The following is a 23,111-nucleotide window of genomic DNA, read 5'->3' on the forward strand; positions in this document are numbered from 1 at the left end:
GCCTCGTTAGTGCCCACTCCCTTAGAAACGGTTTGACCTTAACTGAATGTAAACTCGTAATACTTTACAACAGATCTCATCCAACAGATTTCAAGTCAACATTTGTATGCAATAACCCTACATCTATTGAGAACACAATACTGTAATAGTTTCATACTGTGCCCCATTTTTTTACACATACAGGGACACCCTCCACACACTGAGGGGTTGAGGTGGTTGGAGGAGATCAGAGTTGTGGGTTTGATTTCTGTGTGCCTCATGAGTATATGTGTACTCTGTACTTGGTTTAAGGTAAAAGTATCTGTTAGATGAACATATATATCATCAGATTGTTCATTCCCCAGAGTTGACCAGTAACCAGAAGCTGATGCTAGAGTACGAGAACTGCCAGGAGCTGCAGCTCAAGTGCAGGCCATGGAGGAGAACAAGGAGGAACAAGGAGAACAACATCTTCTCCTGGAGCTTGGCCTTGTAGAAGTGGTTGAGCTCCTCCAGGGCAAGGCCAAGCTCCAGGAGAAGATGCTCATGCTGGGACAGGTGAGGGCTGAGGGTAGAGACTGGGGGTCTGGGGGTGGTCGGATGGGGCTAAGGGGCGCTTTGGAGGGGATCACCCTCTTCCAAGAGAAGATGTTATTGCTGGGCCATTGATTTGGGGTCATCCCGAATCATTTGCGCTGCGACGATGTAAAAAGATTGTAGCCAACTGTCAGATTTTTCTATTCACTGAATCTCCATTTGGATACTTGGTTAACATTAGGATGGGAAAGTTGTGAGTGCTCATGATCATTAGTCTCGTTGTCTCATCTATCTATTAGCAGGACTGATCAGAACATTTTGCTAGCATGTTAGGTATAGCCTAGTGGATTGTTTTGCTCTTTTATTTAACTACCTGCCGCCCCTCCTACTTGCGTAGGAGCCATGTTCCCATTCCTGAAGGTAAGACTCTCATGAACATGGATAGGCCTACGTGTTTCCCTCTAAAAAGCTCACCAGCTGCATAGGAGACGTTAGAAGGGACTGTGACAAAACCACAATTGAATGCAATGCAGATCTTCTCTACACACACAATTAGGCCTATTACCTGATGAGCTTCCCTAATGTTTACCTGAACTTTCCAATACTTTTCTAATGCATTTCAGTCATTTAACCTACTGATGCAAATACACATTTTTACACCTTTCCCATAGGCTATTCAAGTCATTTGAAATATGTTCTTATTAGCCTTATAAACATATAAACTTGGTGCGGTCTCTTTGTCTTATTGGTGTTCTTTAGTAGTGGTTTCTTTGCAGCAATTCGACCATGAAGGCCTGATTCACGCAGGCTCCTCTGAACAGTTGATGGTGAGATGTGTCTGTTACTTGAACTCTGTGAAGCATTTATTTGGGCTGCAATTTCTGAGGCTGGTAACACTAATGAACTTATCCTCTGCAGCAGAGGTAACTCTGGGTCTTCCTTTCCTGTGGCGGTCCTCATGAGAGCCAGTTTCATCATAGCGCCTGATGGTTTTTGCGACTGCACTTGAAGAAACTTTCAAAGTTCTTGAAATGTTCCGCATTGACCTTCATGTCTTAAAGCAATGATGGACTGTCGTTTCTATTTGCTTATTTTATCTGTTCTTGCCATAATTTGGACTTGGTCTTTTACCAAATAGGGCTATCTTTTGTATACCACCCTTACCTTGTCACAACACAACTGATTGGCTCAAACGCATTAAGAAGGAAAGAAATTCCACAAATGAACTTTTAACAAGTCACACCTGTTAATTGAAATGCATTCCAGGTGACTACCTCGTGCAGCTGGTTGAGAGAATGCCAAGCGTGTGCAAAGCTGTCATCAAAGCTGTCATCAACCTGTTGTGCAGAACCTCTCTGGTTTGGAAGATGGTACAGAAACGACCTGCTGCATCGACTGTCAGCGCCAACAGTGATATTTTTCTTAGATTGCTGTGCCACCATGTGGAAGATCCATGTCCTCTTCATCTCCCAATACTTTTCCCATATTTCCTTTTTCCTACCCTCTGAAATATTCTGAGTTTCATTTTGGGACCACGTGGCTTACCCATTGGTGGAATCTTGGATTTCTTGTTTGGTAGTACGTCTGGTTGTGTCCACGGGTTCAGCTGCCACTTGTGCTGGGACATCCAACTCTGAAGGTGGATGATATTCTTCATCATCATCATCATCATTGGCAATTGATTTCTCATCTGATGAGAAATGATGATGTCTAAGGAGTCGTAGACCACCGACTGGTTCTCAATTTCTTCAAATAGTGTTGACACTGTGACTTCAGTTAAAGGGGGTAGATCAGGAATCTTTGTTGGAATGTGGCCCTCAAACTCACCTGAAATAAATAGAGAAAATAATCAAGGACATGCATCCTGATGATTCTATTCTGTCATGGATGATAATAATTAACACTGACATGTTGTGGTGTGCAAACATATGATCATAATCCTTTTCAGTTATTCTATAATATAGGATATAATCAATGTTGATTTTATCTTGTGCAAACATTATCATAATAATTTTCACTGTCATAACTCAGCTCATTTATTCATTTCATACCTGCTCCCAAAAAGGCTCTTAAATTTGCATCTTTATTTACAAATACAAAAACAATTGCATAGATGGACATTGACAAGAATAAAACCTAGTATCGACGTGTACTGTCCTATTGCACCCTCACATGGCAACTTTGATCTGCATAGATACTAATCATCTAGACCACAGGGATTGGTGGAAGTCATTTTGGCAAAACTGTCTTTTCCACATTCTTGTAATGATGGCACCGAAGCAGACACATTGAGCACACATTTGGCATGTCAAAGCTTGTTGTACCAATTACATATGCCACCAACAAAGGTGATGGATACAATTTGGGATTTTAACTTTCCTGACCAGGACAGTCATGCAATACTGGAATATAAAAAAGAAAACCAGAAACCCTGAACATGTGAGTATATATATAATTAATCAGCTAGTAATGCTGTGTGTGTGCTCAAACGGAAAATGAGTGTGCGTGGTTTTTGACAATTCAGTATGGGGTGCACGCCTAACTGACCGTCAGCTGGCTAGAGATCGTGTGTGTGGTGTAATGTTACTGATTCAAATAACCCATTGAATGTCAGAATACCACTATAGGGATTATATCAATTCTAGGTATAATATATTGAAGCCAGTATAAACTGCCGATCGCCTCTTATGGGAGCATGTAGCACAAATCTATCGCTTCATGCTAATGCTAGCTAGGTAGGTTTTGAAGTTTTGGTAGGGGCGCGTGAGTTTTAGCTAGGTGGCTGTCACTGGCTAGAAATCGTGTGTATGGTATACTCATTCAAAGAAACCATCAGATGAAATTTCAGAATATAATTCATTATATGGCTAGTAGATTGAAGTTAGTATCAATTGCAGATCTCATCTTATGAGAGCAGGTAGCATTGTTAGTCTATGCTCGCTAGCTAGTTAGCTTGCTAATTAATTTTGATCTCAGATCTATTTAGCTAGCTAGTTCTTACCAGTGTCTGGATGTCGGCGTTTCAGAGCAAGTTCAACCATAATTTTCTCCTGAGAATGCTGTGTCATGGTGTTGTATCCCTAGATTAGCAATGTATGTGTGTGTACCTGTCAATCAGTGTCATACAGGTTCAATTGCATCACTTTCAGAATAAAATGATATGATACCAAGGTAAAATGCAGTAACTGCCAAGGGCAGGTTGAAACCAAGCAAATTATATTCAGTAAGTTACTGCCATTTACCTTGGTTTCACAGTAACTTTTGCAGTTACTGCTAATATGACCCCCATTTTCTCCCAAACACAATACAACAGAGGCAGGATACTTGTCCACATGATTAAGCATGTATTTAATGTAGCAAAAATGACATTAACTCATTTTCGACCAAATGAGCAGTTACTGCTTTTTCGCTTGGAAGGGCAGTGCAGAAGGATATACACATATATGTTTTACAATGCATTATAGACACTGTAGTTCATCATGCTACCGCATAGAGTAAGAATTAGTAGAATTGACACTGCCATTCAAGTCAACAACTACCACAGTTGTCACGACTTCCAGCGAAGGTGGCTCCTCTCCCTGTTCGGGCGGCGCTCGTCGTCGCTGATCTACTAGCTGCCACCGATCCTTTTTCCTTTTCTTTGGGTTATGTCTATTTTGTGTTTCACCTGGTTTCATTTTGGTTAATTAGGGGGGTATTTAATTCGACATTTCCTTTGGGGTTTTGTGCGGGATTGTTTTCGTTTGAACTGTCAGCGAGTTTGGGTTTCGTTTTTATTAGCTCATGTTTTACATGTGTTTTTCCCTAGACTGTGTCTGAGTGGGGTTTTCGTGGCTATTGCTGTAGTCCGGTGTTCCTGTTGTTTTTTGAGCTAGTTAAATAAAACGCCTTTTCTTTGGAACTTGTTTCTCCTGCGCCTGACTCCACACCCACATCTCCTTGGGGAGATCTGACAACAGTAGCTATTCGTAAGAAGAAGAGAATCTATGACCTGAAGAAGAAGAACCAGGAGCTGGAGAAGTTCAAGTTTGTCCTGGAATACAAGATCAAAGAACTGAATAAACAGATCGAGCCCTGGGAGAACATCAAGGAGATAAAGAAGCAGATGAAGTAGGACCGGGACAGGGAGATCCAAATCAAATTTTATTGGTCACATACACGTATTTAGCAGATGTTATTGCGAGTGTATCGAAATGCTTGTGTTCCTAGCTCTAGCAGTGCAGTAATATCTAACAATATCTAACAATATACAAAAATCTCAAAGTAAAAGAATGGAATTAAGAAATATATAAATATTAGGACAAGCAATGTCAGAGTGGCATTGACTAGAATACAGTATATACATATGAAATGAGTAAATCAGTATGTAAACATTACTAAAGTGACCAGTGTTCCATTATAAAGTGACCAGTGTTTCCAAGTAAAGCCCCCCCCCTGGCCAAACCCTCCTTTAACCCGTACGACACTGAGCCTAATTGTGCGACACTGGAACTCCATGTCATGACCGGTTGTGACATAGCCTGGTATTGAACCCGGGTCTGAAGTGACGCTCAAGCACTCTGTTTATGCTCCCACCGCTATATTGACACATTTTCTAAAAAAATCAGTTTGGGATTGAAACGTTGTCAGTAAAGCGGTTAATTGGGAGCATAAACAGAGTGTTTTGGCCTTCCTGTTCTTTACTAGATCTCACCTGACTGCAGAGATATAGATGACAGTCTTTCGGACCTACCAGGTCATTGCTGGTTAGAAAGTCTTTGCCAACGTTAACAGTTTCATGGGTGTAGTGTTCACCATCCTCCCTTAGAGGAAGCCTCACCTGCCTTTTATTTTTTTTACCCCTTTTTCTCCCCAATTCCGTGGTATCCAATTGGTAGTTACAGTCTTGTCTCATCGCTGCAACTCCCGTACGGACTCGGGAGAGGCAAAGGTCGAGAGCCGTGTGTCCTTCGAAACACAACCCAACCAAGCCGCACTGCTTCTTGACACAAGCTTAACCCGGAAGCCAGCCGCACCAATGTGTCGGAGGAAACACTGTATACCTGGCGACCATGTCAGCGTGCACTGCATCCGGCCCGCCACAGGAGTCGCTAGTGCGCAATGGGACAAGGACATCCCTGCCGGCCAAACCCTTCCCTAACGCAGACGACGCTGGGCCGATTGTGCGCCGCCCCATGGGTTTCCCCGGTCGTGGCCATCTGCGATAGAGCCTGGACTCTAGAATCTCTCGTGGCACAGCTAGCACCGCGATGCAGTGCCTAAGACAACTGCGCCACTCGAGAGGCCTTCACCTGCCTTACCTACTTCAGAGGGGTTGGGTTAAATGCGGAAGACACATTTCGGTTGAATGCATTCAGTTGTGCAACCTACTAGGTATCCCCCTTTCTCTTACTACCTCAACAGTTTTGTTTTTCACTGAAACCAAGTACTGTCTAATAATAGTAAACCCGCTTTCACACTTGCAAGTTCAATAGAAAGGCAAGTTTTAAATTAAGATGATGCATTGTTTCTAAAGCCCAAATTTAACTTAAAAGATTTACAATGTTATCATACCATCCATGGTAAATACAACACATTATACAAAATAATCTGAATAAAGAAATACCTTACAAACAGATACATTCTTGAATATCGTCAATAGGATACTTCCCCTGAAACCTGAATGCCTAGGCTACTTCACATATTCATAGATAGACAAGGCTTACCTTGCTTCAAAGTAGCCTAGCCAACATTTGATTGAGGGGATATTTTTATACGAACATTGGTATGCATGGTTCAGTAGGTCTGAAGGGTATACTACAAAGCAGGGTCAATGAGTTAGCCAGTTAACTTTGATAAACAACCTAAAATATCTACAGATTTTCAGCTTCATTAATAAAGCTAAATTTCAATATGTTTTGGGGGTTTTTGAGTCAATTAGACCATGCCCATTTCAATATTTAGGCAAGTTAACTGGCTAATTCATTGATTCTGCTTTGTAATATAGCCCACTGGTGTGGGACATGGAGAAAGCAACAACTGTCTTTCCTTGGGAGATTCTCAACTGGGAAAAAGTACGTCCTCTCCTCTCCTCCTCCATAATCCAAAAAAGCTGTTGCCATATGTAGGAGTGTCAATTTGTTAATATGCGAACGAAGGAGTGTCCTCTCCTTGATAGCCTCCTCCTGCAGAGGAAGTGCAAGTGTATCCTTCCGACGGCTAGCGCGGAAGTGTTTTAAAAGCCGCCACACACCCTTCGAGTCAGCAGTTGTTTCCTCGAAGGAGAAAAGCATGCATACATTTAAAAACAATACGCTACTTATCTATTAAATGTCTCGCACAGAAATACATTTATTTTTACTACTTCACACATTTATTTTAGGATTCCACCCCTGTGACACGCTAGCAGAGAAGGCGAGTCTCATTTCATACAAAATGAGACACAGGTTTCCTCCCCTCCTGTCTTCGATTACCTTTTCAGCTTTTTCAAAAGGAGTTGGAGGTCGTAGACTTAGTTACACTTCTCATCTTTGTGTCTGTCCCATGACGGCGTCTGTGACAGCATGGGCAGCACCATTGAGGCTATCTCCATTTTAAAGTAGTCAATTTGTTCTTCTACTACTTCTATGAGTTGGTAAATAAACTGAAAGGGTGCACACTGCCACCAGGAGTGTTTTGTTTGAACAGGTATAAAGCCAAGGTTGGTGATATACTGCCACCTGCAGTTATGGAATGTTTGCTCACAAGTACAATTCAATGGATGATCTCTCCTGATGACCTGGGTGGAATTGTCTATCTAAGTCTACGGTGGAGGTGCAAAAAAAACAAGTGGAGGGCCAGTCACACCATCAACCAATCAGAGCACACAAACAATTCAAACGGACTGACGGGAGAGCATACACCGTTCATAGTTACTCTAACAAGGACACCTCCACCCAAGAGGGTATTCATATGAAGTGTTCCCATTTTCCTTCAATAGCATAAATCACATAGCCTTCAATAGCATAAATCACATAGCCTTCAATAGCATAAATCACATTGCCTTCAATAGCATAAATCACATAGCCTTCAATAGCATAAATCACATAGCCTATCTTTATCTTCATGTTTTGGCTCTGGCATTAACTATATGTAGTATTATGCCTACACATCAGGAGCTGACATTGGAGTTTGAACAGTATAAGATGGGAAGGGCCAGTTAGAGCCTTCATTGTGGCCAACACAAGAGGCAATCTTAGATCATGTGAATCAATGACGCCATGCTCGGAGTGACAGAGGGGGCATTATCTGGGGACACTGACATCAGAGCCACCTCCACAAACACACCAGCCGTCTCCAGCTCAGTCGTTGTGTCCATCGGCTGCCCCATTGTCTGTCTGTCCGTGTGCCGTCTCACTGCGAAGCACTGCTCGATGTCACCAATGCCACACCATAACAATACAACCCCCACCCCCCCTATTTCCACCATATGTATTGTGATTTGTGATTGTGCTTTTTGACCACTTAATGACGTGGTAGTTTTCCTTTATGAGAAGAGTAGAGAGGTTGTCCTCTCTCATCGCCCATGTGGTGTGTGTGTGTGTGTGTGCCGGTGCCCACAGTGTCAGCGAGCCCGTGATGCCAGCTTTGACAGAACCAAGTCAAATAAGTGGGCAGTGTGTCACTGTCACCAGGTTTGCCATCTTGTGGGTGAGCGAAGCGTATACAAATCTTCTGCCTACCCACCCTCACTACCATTATCATCACCACCACTAGCATCCCCACTCATGATGGATTGTCCTCGACTCCCTCCTTCTGTGTGTCATCATCCTTGATTCGCTGCCCTGACAATTATCACAACTTTTCACTCACAGTGAAAGTGTGTGTGTGTGTGTGTGAGAGAGAGAAAGAGATAGGAGAACAGACCAGAGCGAGAGAGAGCGATAGGAGAGGAGACCAGAGAGAGAGAGAGAGATAGACGAGCAGACCAGAGAGAGATTACACTAAGGAGGGAGGACCTGTTGACATATATCTCTCAAGTCAGCCATGAGGATCTCCTTCAGGACTGGAAACTACCTCCAGATAATCTGACACCACTGCAAACAAGCATACAGTCAACGCTGGAGCACATGGACCATGACACAACCAGGATGACTCCACTCTCTGAGACCCACCAAGACCCACAGCTTTGGAATTATGAACCACAACTGTCTCAACCAGCCTCCAGGAAGTGTTGTGGAGTGTGTATGTCTATCGTGATGTGTTTTTGTTATGGCGATCTGATTGGAGGACTGACAGATGGGATGACTAAAGAGAGGCTGGAGGAACAGGCTCGTTAGTCTGCACTGGTAAGTCATCTACATGTGACATTGTTACTATGACGCCAGCACCATCACGTGCACATTTCAGCACAACTCCAATAACAATCTCTGGAGAACTACTGTAGTATACACTGCGTCCCTCGAGAACTTTGAGTTTTGCATTGCTAATATACACAATGGATGTTGATGAGGCAACTAGCACAAAAGATAACAAGTAGAATGTGATAAGATTTGCATGACATCTTTAACCATTGATATAGTTCACAACATAGCTCAATGCTAGTTACCAACTGCTCTTAACCCCCTCAGGTATCTATTGTGAGCTGGCTGGATTAACCTCGAGGGGGGCTCCCCTAGTAGCCATGGCTGAGATGGAGGAGTTCTCCCCCATGTCCCCGCGGCGCACCCCACGCCGGACCCCCCGTGTGCTGCGCCTGGACCCGGCCCTGCTCCAGCGGCGCGTGTTGGAGGACCAGGTGGAACTGTGGTGGTTCCGCGAGCCGCGGCGCTCCCTGCTCTGCTACTGCATCTCAGTGAGCCTCGTCCTGGGCTTGGGGCTGGGCGGCGTAGGCCTCCTCTCCACCACCACCAGCCTGTCCGGGGAGTGGCGCCTAGGAGTGGGCACCATGCTCTGCCTCCTAGCTCTGGCTGTCCTCCTCAAACAGCTCCTAAGCTCCGCCGTCCAGGATATGAATTGCGTTCGCAGCCGGAGGCGGATAGAGTTAATGAAGAGCGGTGGACGGGCGGACCCGGTGGTCATCCTTTTCACCGGGATGGCTTTGGCACTCTGCGGAGGGGTCCTACTCTACATGTCGCTGGCCAGCGGGCACCATGGGCCCGGGCAGCGCCACAGGGATATGTTCCTGTCCGGGATGGTGCTACTGTGGGTAGGGGGCACCACCGGGTTGGCGGTGGCTGGGTACTTGCTGGTAGTGCACCTCCAGCAGAGGAGAGAGAGGAGGATGTTGCAGAGGCGGAGGAGGGGAGGGAGAGGGTTGCGGGACAGGGCAGTCAGGGTGTTTACAGTCTCCTCTAGTAGAACTAGCCTCATCTGAGAGAGCAGACCTGGGTCTTGTTCATTAGGCACCACACGGGGTTGCCCTAATGAACACTACCCTTGGTTCAAATAGTATTTGTATTTCTTTAAAATACTTGAGCTGTGCTTGATTGAGCTTGCCTGCGCAATGGGACCAGAGCCATAAATACTGTATACATCCCAGGTCTGTTGAAGAGGAGAGGAAAACAAGTGAGGAGAGGAGAGCAGGAGGTGAAAAGAGGAGGGGAGAGGGAGGCAAGTTAGGAGAGGAGAGACAAGACGAGACTAGGGGACTTAATAGATGAAGGGACTTGAGGGGAGGGAAAGATAGGAAAGGGGTATCACCACTCACTCTCCCGGGTCTGTAACAGAGTCCTGTGTTTGTTGCTGGCACTGTGACTGCGTCATCCCGTTGACTAATGCCCATTGCAGACCATGCCCACTATGCCAACTATGCCATTCACCACTGCTGTGTTGTGGGAACCAGGCTGTGCAGGGTGACACCAGCCTCACGGACCCCCAGGACCCTCTGTCAGACTGGCCATTGTTTCTTTCAGTGGCAGAATGAGTGCTACACTGCCATCGTCACAAACAAGCCACTCGCATGGGGGAGACCCGACTAAGTCACATTGTTCTAGTTCCTCTATGTTGTTTTGACTCACTTGTCCTATTTGATGTTGCTATATTGATCCACATTTGGTAGTCTAATCGGTGCTTAACTTGTAAATCGGAAGGTGCAGGAACAACATTTTTGCATGAAATCGGGTGACCTGGGGAGCTCAGAGGTACTGGAAAACATGACAAAATAGATGCACCTTTATAATAAAGCATAACGTGCATATCGTCGCATTCACCTAGTGGCATAGAGTTTACAGAAGTTTGCGCTTACAGAAGTTGCACACATGGGCAGTGGTGGAAAAAGTACCCAGTTGTCATACTTGAGTAAAAGTAAAGATACCTTTAATGGAAAATGACTCAAGTAAAAGTGAAAGTCACCCAGTAAAATACTACTTGAGTAAAAGTCTAAAAGTATTTGGTTTTCAATATACTTAAGTATCAAAAGTATATTTAATTGCTAAAATATACTTAAGTATCAAAAGTACAAATCATTTAAAATTACTTATATTAAGCAAATCAGACGGCACCATTTTCTTGTTTAAATTTTTTTTACGGATAGCCAGGGGCACACTCCAACACTCAGACATTATTTTCTTTCGGAATGTAGTGAAGTAAAAGTTGTCCAAAATGTAAATAGTAAAGTAAAGTACAGATACCCCCCAAAAAACGACTTAAGTAGAACCCTTAGTAGCCTATGTTCTGGGGAAAAATGTGCCCTTTTATAAACGCATTTCATGCAACTCTACGTACTTTTACGACTGCAGACTTTGGAAGAATCTTTTTTAATACCACACAAATGATTGAAATGACAGGCTAGTTTGACACTGACAAACTGAGAATCTGAATTCATTTAAAACGACCTAGTCTTGATTCCATCAATAGCCTAGGCCTAGATGTGTGGAGACACATATTGTACAATATGAGGAAGAAATTACAGTCCTAAAAAAGCTTTCCAGTTTCACTGACTCACCCAATGATGTGGAGCGCACTCGTGGCAAAAGCCTATCTCTTTCTTGTTATACTTTGTAAAACATTGTAAAACAATGCTGTTCGCTCAATAGGCCTATTTGGAAGTTGATCAAATATTTTGGTAGCCTACAGACAGATTATTCTTCTCTTTTAAATGGAGGAGTATTCTGAATTATTTCATGTATATCTGTACAGACAGCAGTAATTCTATAACTTTGGCAAATGTATTTCAATTTATCAGGGGTGCTGACTCCGTAAGGAAAAATTGGCATATTAAAAAATTGTACAAACAAATGTGATGAAGTGCAATGCTGGAAAAATAAGAGTTGCAGGATCATGTCTTTCAGAGCAGAGAGAGGGAGAGAGATCATAGAAAGTGACTCTCATTCTAGTTCTGTGAGAGACAAGTGTGCTTCTCTCTCTCACCACAGCAACTACCATTTGTTGGTCTCAAACACAGGCTACAGTGTTGCGCAAACCTAAATAAACTTTTTATTAGGGGGCAGGAAAATGAATGACAAGGCAACTCAAATGAACTTTGATCGCTTTTATTTACATTTTTACATTGCAAACAGTGAAAGTTATTTGTCGAAGCCACAAGCGGTACCGGATCCTACCAAATAGGTTCCGGAACGAAACAGTCCAAAAATTAGAGGTACCGGATCCTGTTCAAATTAAGCACTGGTAGTCTTTCTAATGAACAGTTATGTGTAAAATATAAGACCAAATGTAGGGATGGTTGCAATGTCCATATGAGGAAAGTCTCAGCAGCACTTGTTCTAAGCTGTCCTAATATGGACACCGCACATTTATTTTGTATGTACTGTATCAGATGAACATCAACATTTTTACGAATATGATGATATGGACTCAACATCTACAGGTCAATCTGTCTGTATAGATTGTATATTCTACTGTTTTTAACTAAATGCTGAGAAGAAAGTGACAGTGTATATAAACCTGAGAACTGTAAACGATCGATGAGAACAAACTAAGGTTAATCTTTTCTCTATGAGACTTATTGTCTTAATTCTTCATCAATGATGATAAAGTGGCAAAGAAAATGACTGAAAGATATTTTTTTTGTACAAGAGCCACAGTTCAATAATTTATTTACCAAGTAGATTATAGTAAATGTATCAATATCAATGGTTACATACAAGTGTTGTTCATTTTTATGGCTTGATAAAACAACATCATTTGAGCATAGTTTTTAATGGATCTCGCATCTTGAACATAATACAATTTTTACATTGTACACAAAGTGCCTTCAAAAAGTATTTATACCCCTTGACTTATTTCACATTTTGATTAATTACAGCCTGAATTCAAAATGGATTACATTGATAAATTGTCTCACCGATCTAGACACAATACCCCATAATAACAAAGTGAAAACATGCTTTTAGAAAAGTTTGCACATTTATTGAAAATAAAATACAGAAATATCTAATTTACGTAAGTATTCACACCCCTGATAGAACGACATTTGGAAGTGATTACAGCTGTGATTCTTACTGGGTAAGTCTCGAAGAGTTTTTCAAACCTGGATTGTACAATATTTGCCCATTATTCTTTTCAAGCTCTGACAAATTGGTTGTTGATCATTAATAGACAACCATTTTCATGTCTTGCCATATATTTTCAAGCAGATTTAAGTCAAAACTGGAACTCGGCCACTCGGGAACATTCACTGTCTTCTTGGTAAGCAACTCCAGTGCAGATTTAGCCTTGTGTTTTAGGTTATTGTCCTGCTGAAAGGTGACTCCATCTCCCAGTGACTGGCTGAAAGCAGACTGAACCAGTGATTCCTCTAGGATTTTGCCTGTGCTACAGTTGGAGTCGGAAGTTTACATAGCCAAATACACCTTAGCCAAATACATTTAAACTCAGTTTTTCACAATTCCGGACATTTAATCCTAGTAAAAATTCCCTGTTTTAGGTCAGTTAGGATCACCACTTTATTTTAAGAACGTGAAATGTCAGAATAATAGTAGAGAGAAGGATTTATTTCAGCTTTTATTTCTTTCATCACATTCCCAGTGGGTCAGAAGTTTACATACACTCAATTCGTATTTGGTAGCATTGCCTTTAAATAGTTTAACTTGGGTCAAATGTTTTGGGTCGCCTTCCACAATCTTCCCACAATAAGTTGGGTGAATTTTGGCCCATTCCTCCTGACAGAGCTGGTGTAACTGAGTCAGGTTTGTAGGCCTCCTTGCTCGCACACGCTTTTTCAGTTCTGCCCACAAATTTTCTATGGGATTGAGGTCAGGGCTTTGTGATGGCCACTCCAATACCTTGACTTTGTTGTCCTTAAGTCATTTTGCCACAACTTTGGAAGTATACTTGGGTTCATTGTCCATTTAGAAGACCCATTTACGACCAAGCTTTAACTTCCTGACTGATGTCTGGAGATGTTGCTTCAATATATCCACATAATTTTCCTGTCGCATGATGCCATCTATTTTGTGAAGTGCACCAGTCCCTCCTGCAGCAAAACACCCCCACAACATGATGCTCCCACCCCCATGCTTCACGGTTGGGATGGTGTGCTTCGGCTTGCAAGCACCACATGTTTTCCTCCAAACATAACAATGGTCATTATGGCCAAACAGTTCTATTTTTGTTTCATCAAACTAGAGGACATTACGATCTTTGTCCCCCATGTGCAGTTGCAAACCGTAGTCTGGCTTTTTTATGGCGGTTTTGGAGCAGTGGCTTCTTCCTTGCTGAGCGGCCTTTCAGGTTATGTCGATATAGGACTCGTTTTACTGTGGATATAGATACTTTTGTTCCTGTTTCCTCCAGCATCTTCACAAGGTCCTTTGCTGTTGTTCTGGGATTGATTTGCACTTTTCACACCAAAGTACGTTCATCACTAGGAGACAGAACTCGTCTCCTTCCTGAGCGGTATGATGGTTGCGTGGTCCCATGGTGTTTATACTTGTGTACTATTGTTTGTACAGATGAACGTGGTACCTTCAGGTGTTTGGAAATTGCTCACAAGGATGAACCAGACTTGTGGAGGTCTACAGTTAATTTTTTTAGGTCTTGGCTGATTTATTTTGATTTTCCCATGATGTCAAGCAAAGAGGCACTGCGTTTGAAGGTAAGCCTCAAAATACATCCACAGATACACCTCCAATTGACTCAAATTATGTCAATCAGGCTATCAGAAGCTTCTAAAGCCATGACATCATTTTCTGGAATTTTCCAAGCTGTTTAAAGGCACAGTCAACTTAGTGTATGTAAACTTCTGACCCACTGGAATTGTGATACAGTGAATTATAAGTGAAATAATTGGTCCGTAAACAATTGTTGGAAAATGTACTTGTGTTATGCACAAAGTAGATGTCCAAAACAACTTGCCAAAACTATAGTTTGTTAACGAGAAATTTGTGGAGTGGTTGAAAAACTGAAGTTTTAATGACTCCAACCTAAGTGTATGTAAACTTCCGACTTCAACTGTAGCTCCATTCCGTTTCTTTTTTATCCTGAAAAACTCCCCAGTCCGTAACGATTACAAGCATACCCATAACATGATGTAGCCACCACTATATTTGAAAATATGGCGAGTGGTACTCAGTAATGTGTTGTATTGGATTTGCCCCAAACATAAGTCTTTGTGTATACAGGACAAAAAGTGAATTGCTTTGCCACATTTTTTGCAGTATTACTTTAGTGCCTTGTTGCAAACAGGAAGCATGTTTTGGAATATTTTTTTCTGTGCAGGGTTCCTTCTTTTCACTCTGTCAATTAGGTTAGCATTGTGTATTAACTACAATGTTGTTGATCCATCCTCAGTTTTCTTCTATCATAGCCATTAAACTCAATAACTGTTTTAGATTCACCATTGGCCTCATGGTGAAATCCCTGAGCGGTTTCCTTCCTCTCCGGCAACTGAGTTAGGAAGAACACCTGTATCTTTGTAGTGACTGGGTGTATTGATACACCATCCAAACTGTAATTAATAACTTCACCATACTCAAAGGGATATTAAATGTCTGCTTTGTATTATGGTACTTGTTAAGCACATTTTTACTCCTGAACGTATTTAGGCTTGCCATAATAAACGGGTTGAATACTTATTGACTCAGGACATTTCAGCCTTTTAAGTTTTTTATCATTTGAAAACATTTTGAAAAACATAATTCCACTTTGACATTATGGGGTATTGTGTGTAGGCCAGTGACAAATACATATACATTTGAACCGTTTTAAATTGAGGCTGTAACACAACAAAATTTGGAAAAAGTCAAGGGTTGTAAAAACATTCTGAAGGTACTGTACATCCCTTAAAATCAAGGATATGTTGTTTGTGCAAACAGATCATCAGCATTTCAGATAGTCTTCAGAAAATGAAAATCATTGCATATCAAACAATACGATTTGCATCATCATTACTCATCTTCAATATGCATCATCCTTATCATCCTAATAATAAATTACATTTAAAAGCACTTCTCATTCGATGGGTGGCTCATTTAGTCCCACACCTGAGAATAGTCCAACTTTAAACTAAACATAACTTTTAAGTCTTAATGAAGCCGTCATAAAACCTTTATAAGGCTGACATTTAAATAATTCATAAGCAAACATCATGCCAACTTTAAACTAAACATAACTTTTAAGTCTTAATGAAGCCATCATAAAACCTTTATAAGGCTGACATTTAAATCATTTATAAGCAAACATCATGCCATATACAATTAATTACTTAAAAATCATACAATGTGATTTTCTGGATTTTTGTTTTAGATTCCATCTCTCACAGTTGAAGTGCACCTATGATAAAAATTACAGACCTCTACATGCTTTGTAAGTAGGAAAACCTGCAAAATCGGCAGTGTATCAAATAATTGTTCTCCCCACTGTAAGTGTAGATTGTGTTAAATCCAACAATGTATAGTTGGTGTCCCTGTAAGGTGGTGTCCCCAAGGTTCTATTCTGGGTCTTGTGCTTTTCTAAACTGTTATTATGCATAATTAGATGTAATTACCTTTTATATCATCATTTATGTATGTGTTTGCGTACAAATTATTTCAGTGTACAAAACGTTAGGAACACCTGTTATTTCAATGACAGACTAACCAGGTGAACCCAGGTGAAAGATTTAATCCCTTAGTGATTTCACTTAAATCCACTTTCAAGTAGTGTAGATGAAGGGGAAGAGACATGTTATCATCAGTGACAAAATCTATGACTCATAGCATACGTATCGGTGAATCGGCGTGACATATGAAATACGAGTGAGAGTGTAATCAATGTGTAATAACTACGTAAAAAATCTATGAACGTGTTAAATCATTATGTGACTTGGAGTCATATTCAGGTCCTGATTGGTCAAGAAGCTTATTTGACGTGTATCTTTTTGACACGTAAAGACCCAAACGGCGTTCCATAGTCAACATGGCCCAGCACCCCGCTTTCGACATCTTGTAGAGTCCATGCTATCACAAGGCTGTTGAGGCTGTTATGAGGGCAAAAGTGGTTGCAACTCAATATTAGGAAGGTGTTCCTAATGTTTGGTGCACAAAGTGTGCTCTTCACGGATGAATCACGGTTTCAACTGTACTGGGCAGATGGCATGTAATTGCGTTGTGTGAGCGAGCGGTTTGCTGATGTTAACATTGTGAACAGAGTGCCCCAAGCTGGTGGTGGGGTTATGGTATGGGCAAGCATAAGCTATGGACAACAAACACAATTACATTTTATCAATGACAATTTGAGATAACGTGACAAGATCCTGGGGCCCATTGTCGTGCCATTCATCCACCGTCATCACCTCATATTTCACCATGATAATGTACGGCCCCATGCTGCAAGGATCTGTACACAATTCCTGGAAGCTGAAAATGTCCCAGTTCTTCCATGGCCTGCAAACTCGCCAGACATGTCACCCATTAAGCATGTTTGGGATGCTCTGGATCGACGTGTGCGACAGCGTGTTCCAGTTCCCGCCAATATCCAGCAACTTTGTACAGCCATTGAAGCGGAGTGGGACAACATTCCACATGCCAAAATCAACAGCCTGATCAACTCTCTCCGAAGGAGATGTCACGCTGTATGAGGTATCTGTGACCAACAGATGCATATCTGTATTCCCATTAATGTGAAATCCATAGATTAGGGCCTAATGAATTCATTTCAATTGACTGATTTCCTTATATGAACTGTAACTCAGTAAAAGCTTTGACATTTTTGCATGTTGTGTTTCTGTTTTTGTTCAGTGTAGTATTTATGAAGACTTGATGAATGTTCTATAAATCCTTAATAGGTTGTTGTTTGTTTAAAATGGGACCATGATAATTTCTCAGTATCTTTCATCTATCAACATATTCTCACCAGACCTGGATTCAAATAGTAATTTTTGTTCTTTCAAATACGTAGAGTGTTTGATTGAGACTGCCTGAAGTGCCTGTTTCACCTGGAGGGCGGATTTTTCCACTTTAGGGTGCCACACAAGCTCAATTAAGCACAGCTGGAGCATCTGAAAGAAAACAAATTTTATTTGAATCCAGGTCTGGTCTGGACAGCATCTACTCTGTGAAGTGAACCCACCACTGTCACCCAAACAACAGTAAATAATCATTTTCAACCAGTCCTGAAATCACCCAATGGTGAACTGAAGATCATCATCACTATCCTCCACCACCTCTCCTTCCATCCCTTCGTCCTCGTGACTCTCTGCCCTAGCCCTCTCGCTGGCCTGGATGTAATTATCCTCTATGAAGCCATCGTCGTCATCAGTATCCAACCCTCGATGGGTCCCATTACCTCCACCTCCTCGGCCCACCAGGCCGTGCCCAGGGAAGGTCACCTCGTCTGGGCTCTGCTGGCTGGCTGTGTCCCCCTCGGGGAGCAAGGAGTGGTGGTAGCTGGCTAGGTAGCGGTGGAAAAGGCGGCACTTGATGGCCACCACGATGAACAGGGAGATGGTCACGGCGGAGGCCAGCGCTGCAGCCATGTAGGGCCAGGTCTGGGAGCTAACGTCCTCACCAGGGGGAACAGCCTTGCTGGAGTTGACAGCTGTGGGATGCAGGGGACAGGAGAATGGGGTAAATTCTGAGAATATCCTGAGAATTTACCAAATACCCACCACACTAGCATCCTACATAGATTGAAGCAATGTATTGAGCAAGCAGGTATGCTCGTGTGAAAATTGGAACATAAGCATATTTATAGTAATTGAATGATTATTAAAGAGTTACTGAACATGGTTATTTGTTCACTTTGTCCAAACTAATACTGTATTTAGCCTATACCAAACCAAAGATAACTCGTCAAGGTATGTCAAGGGTTAACATATGCCAGTAAACTGAAACAGTGTTATAATTTAGCACTGGATTAGTGGACCTTATATGTAGTCTGTGAAGGTGTTAAATGTAACCTGGGCTGGCGTTATGGGCGGGACTTAGGGGGCCTGGCCTGGCCTGCCCTACCAAATTAAATTGTATTGGTCGCATACACATGATCAGCAGATGTTATTGCGAGTGTAGCAAAATGCTTGTGCTTCTAGCTCCGACAGTGCAGTAATATCTAACAAATTACACAACATATACCCAATACACACAAATCTAAGTAGGAATTAATTAAGACTATATACATATGGACGAGCGATGTCAGAGCGGAACGGACTAAGATACAGTAGAATAGTATAAAATACAGTATATACATATGAGATGAGTAATGCAAGATATGTAAACATTATTAAAGTAACTAGTGTTCCGTACCTACCTCGCACATCGAAATAAAATATTGAAATATTGATCATTTATCTGTCCAGACAGCATCAGATACATGGATTTACATGTAGTAAGACAGAGGGGCGCTATTTCGCTCACTAGGATGCATTATCTGGTGAGTTTCAGCAGAAAAGAAGAGGAGTAGAGAGAGGACTCACTCTCACAAGAATACGTCCAGAATAAGCACAATGGGTTGCTATGGAGATAATATGGAGACCTAAGCTTGTCACTTGCCTTCCCGCCTTTGGGACAACAACTCCCATTGTTAGGGTTGAGACATGAGCATCTCGTCATTATATACAGATCTCCGGTTTCAGCCTCTGGCGAATTGGAAAGGAAAGTTGGCATATGCACAGGGCTTCCCCTAAAGTAAATGGATGTTTTGCCAAAACTATGTAATTACTCGTCTAAATAAAACATTCAAAATACTTCACCAGAGAGCATAACTTAACCAGAGGACCATTAGCTTCTTTTAATATAGCTGTGGATTGTTTCCAATCACTTGTGTGTAGGCCTATGCCTATTTGGGAATCTAGCCATTTGAGCAGCGCACATGGCAATAGGTTGCGGCTGTCAGTGAAAAGCATCTAAAATATGTGTGAAGGTAATGTGTCTTGAGTATAACTTAAAATCCTGCAACAAGTGGGAGGGGTGTGTGACGAAGATATGGCGTCTCGCTCCAGAATGCATGCACGCAGCTCTCCAGAATGCATGCACGCAGCTCTCCAGAATGCGCTCAGCTGTCTCCCACCAATTATTACCCATTCATTGTTTCCTTGTGTGAATTATTTGCCCTTTGGTGGTTTATTGTTGATCAATTCTCCATCGCATATGTCACCAGTGGCCTAGTAAATGTATTATTAATCCCACTTCATTTGGTTACATACATTTCTGTTAATGCATTTTTTAATTAAGAGTAATTTACCATTCTCATTCTCAGAGGGGAAACATTGTTTGCAGAGTTCACAACATGCTACACTTGTGAGTAAAACGTTTTGGTTGATTTCATAACCATTACGCGTTTTGTCAATCTTGACATTGTCTTTTGTTTAGAGTGCTCCGTGAGCAATGAGCATGTGTCTGGTTTCACTGTCCTGACAACATTGAGGAAGCACGCGCCTGCGTGTATGCATAAAAGTAGGCCTACCTGGTGCCGATGTGGCAATGTCTGATTTCTGATTGTCTTAACTCACCACATCCACCACTAATAAACGTAGCTTCTCTGTCATTTTTCTTCACCTCACATTTTGTAAATGAAGTATTTGTTTTAACATACATTGCAAATGATAGTTCCTCAGTATTTGATAAATATGTCCAACACTCACGGCCTTGATAAACACCAAGTCTCGGTGTGAAAGAGCAAAATATCATGATCTGATGATCCCATAATATCCAGTGGAAACGTCACTTGCGCGGGAAACTGTGAGTGCCCAGAATAAGCTAATTGATACAATGTTGCAAATTCGCTAGAGACCAGCCAAGGAATAGCTAAAGTCAAACAGATAGAAAGGGAGGCAGACAGACGGAGTAGAATGTGATTGAAATAACGCTAATTTTCATCAGGATATTTTATACCGATTTTTCGGCTTTAGGCCTATGTACTGTATTTTACTCAGTTGATGATGGAAGTTATAGGCCTACTGAAAATATTTATATAATAACCATCATATCGAAGTAAACTTGGAGTTACGCCATGACATGTTGTGTGGTCCTTCCTCTACGACTCATCAGAAAAGCATGCCGTTCATTAGGCTACAGATTAAATAAATTATGATGAACTTCACAGGGTGGTGAAAGTGCACAGTGATGAGCTTGATGCTCCTTTCAAATAAATATCGAGGGTTTTATTCTGGTGAAATTATCATCGATGCTTGCCTGCTGTGTAACAAATAAAAATAATAAATTGCTCTTCTGTCCATAATAATCTCATCATGTAGGTGTAACGGATGTGAAATGGCTATCTAGTTAGCGGTGGTGCGCGCTAATAGCCTTTCAATCGGTGACGTCACTTGCTCTGAGACCTTGAAGTAGTGGTTCCCCTTGCTCTGAATAACGTATGCCCTGATATAAATACATATATAGACAGCGGCAGTATTCCAGTGGAGCTTTTTCAATGCTTATGTCCAGTAATGTTTGTTTTTCCATCTTGCGAGGGGACGGATTAAAGTAATACTGTTACATAGGCTATATGTGTGAGTGCCAATACCAGAGTGGGCACACGCATTTTTTGAGAGAAAACCATCAGTAGAGTTGAAAATGCGAAAGAAACCCCTTTCATTTGTATTTTTTATTCGGTACATGGGAATTTACGGCAAAATGTATTTTTATCCTCACGTCATCACGCACAGCCTTTTATCTGCAACAAGTACATTTGATGGAAACATCTCTGGTGGGAAAATTCACAAATGCTTTTTATGCAGATTTTATAATATTCTCATGAAAATCTAGTGCCAATTGGATGGAAACCTAGCTAATGTGTCCGTCCATATGGCAAAGGCTGGTGATCTCCCCTTAGTTGAATTTTAACTTTTAGATTTTTATCATTTTACTTCAAATTGTTATTATTTACCATGTGTCAATGCTTTTGAGAAACGAAAACTTTATTATTATTGAAATGAAACTGTTCCACGAAAATGCGCATACAAAAATAATCATAATTTTCACGCAGATCGGTAGAAATGGTAGGATAAATGGTCAACTTCGCCTATGGTCTTTACTAAAACGGTAATAAAAAAATATGAACGCCCAAGCGCGTGAACACCTACGGGGTCTTGTGAAAAAACTTGCCCGCCTACGGACATCAAAGGCCCGTCCAACTGATTCGTTCTGGCGCCGGCCCTGAATTTAACACTCTTCGAATTAAAGATACAGGTGAATTTGCTGTGAAAATGACACAAATTAAATGCATGTATTTATCTGTTGACAGTGAATTATTTACTGTTTGTTGAGGCAAGGTTTTCATCACCTTCCATCTGGAAGTTGCTTTGAAATGCTTGACTTTCTCCCAGGACTGATCGAGGAGGATGTGCACCTGCAATAAGTGCCATCCAGAAACAAAAGGCCACGATCGCACTGCAGCCCAGATGTTCCATGATGGTCCTACAGAAACAAGAAGATTTGAGTGACATGATGAGCAAGTGTACTTTAGAGAATCATTGTACCATCTTCTCCCATGTGAAATATATTTTCTATAACCAAAAATATTTTCTGCCGTTTGAAGTTGGGAGAAGGGTGGAATTGTGGCCCGCAATTCAGGGCGTTCCTGCATGTGGGCATTCCTGCTCATGCAGGAACCCCTCTCTATACTTCTATTGGTACATTTTTAAGTTAGGACAGGTAGAGGGGGCGTTCCAGTATAGTAGGTGGCGTTAATGCACAATAGCGTTGGATGCCAGCCGCGATAAACCCCACAGAAGAAGGGGCGGGGGCGACAACGGCAACTAGCTAGCCATACACAAGTGGTAGACAGTGTCTGTTACCCTCGACTGTCGGGCACTGTTTTCCTACAGTTCTGTTGATGATGGCGAGGGCAGGTGTTCGGCAGGCGGGAGTGAAGGACACTGTGTGCTAGCTTAGCCAGCTAGTCCTAAGGAGGACGCCGGTACACAGTTAGCTAGTACACGATGTCACCAGAGCCTCCAGTCGGCTGTGCTAGTGGGAAGTGGGGACGACTGGCAGACAGTGTCCTTCACCTCCGCCTGTCGAGCACAGTTTTCTCCAGTACACAGCAGGTGGTGGTGAAACTGTATGCTAGCTAGCTAACTTGCAAGCTAGCATACAGTGTCGCTAACTAGCACATGGTGTCGCCCTAGTCTCCCCTCTGCTGTGTACCGGAGGAAACTGTGCTTGACAGGCGGGGAGCGAAGGACACTGTCTACCCGCCTGTCGGGCACGGTTTTCTCCAGTACACAGCAGGCAGGGGCGACACTGTGTGCTAGCTAGCTA

General features: G+C 42.1%; 1 protein-coding gene across 1 annotated transcript; it reads left to right on the plus strand.

The window, feature by feature from the left end:
* Positions 1-8,125: 8,125 nt before the first annotated feature.
* On the plus strand, positions 8,126-15,518 carry LOC139551116 (transmembrane protein 125-like). The gene is made up of 2 exons (XM_071362518.1): positions 8,126-8,822; positions 9,105-15,518. Exon 2 carries the CDS (start codon positions 9,158-9,160, stop codon positions 9,848-9,850), a length of 693 nt encoding a protein of 230 aa, XP_071218619.1. The 5' UTR covers positions 8,126-8,822; positions 9,105-9,157; the 3' UTR covers positions 9,851-15,518.
* The last annotated feature ends 7,593 nt before the right edge of the window (positions 15,519-23,111 follow it).

This window comes from Salvelinus alpinus, chromosome 23 (genome assembly GCF_045679555.1).
Source record: "Salvelinus alpinus chromosome 23, SLU_Salpinus.1, whole genome shotgun sequence".
Taxonomy (NCBI): Eukaryota; Metazoa; Chordata; class Actinopteri; order Salmoniformes; family Salmonidae; genus Salvelinus; species Salvelinus alpinus.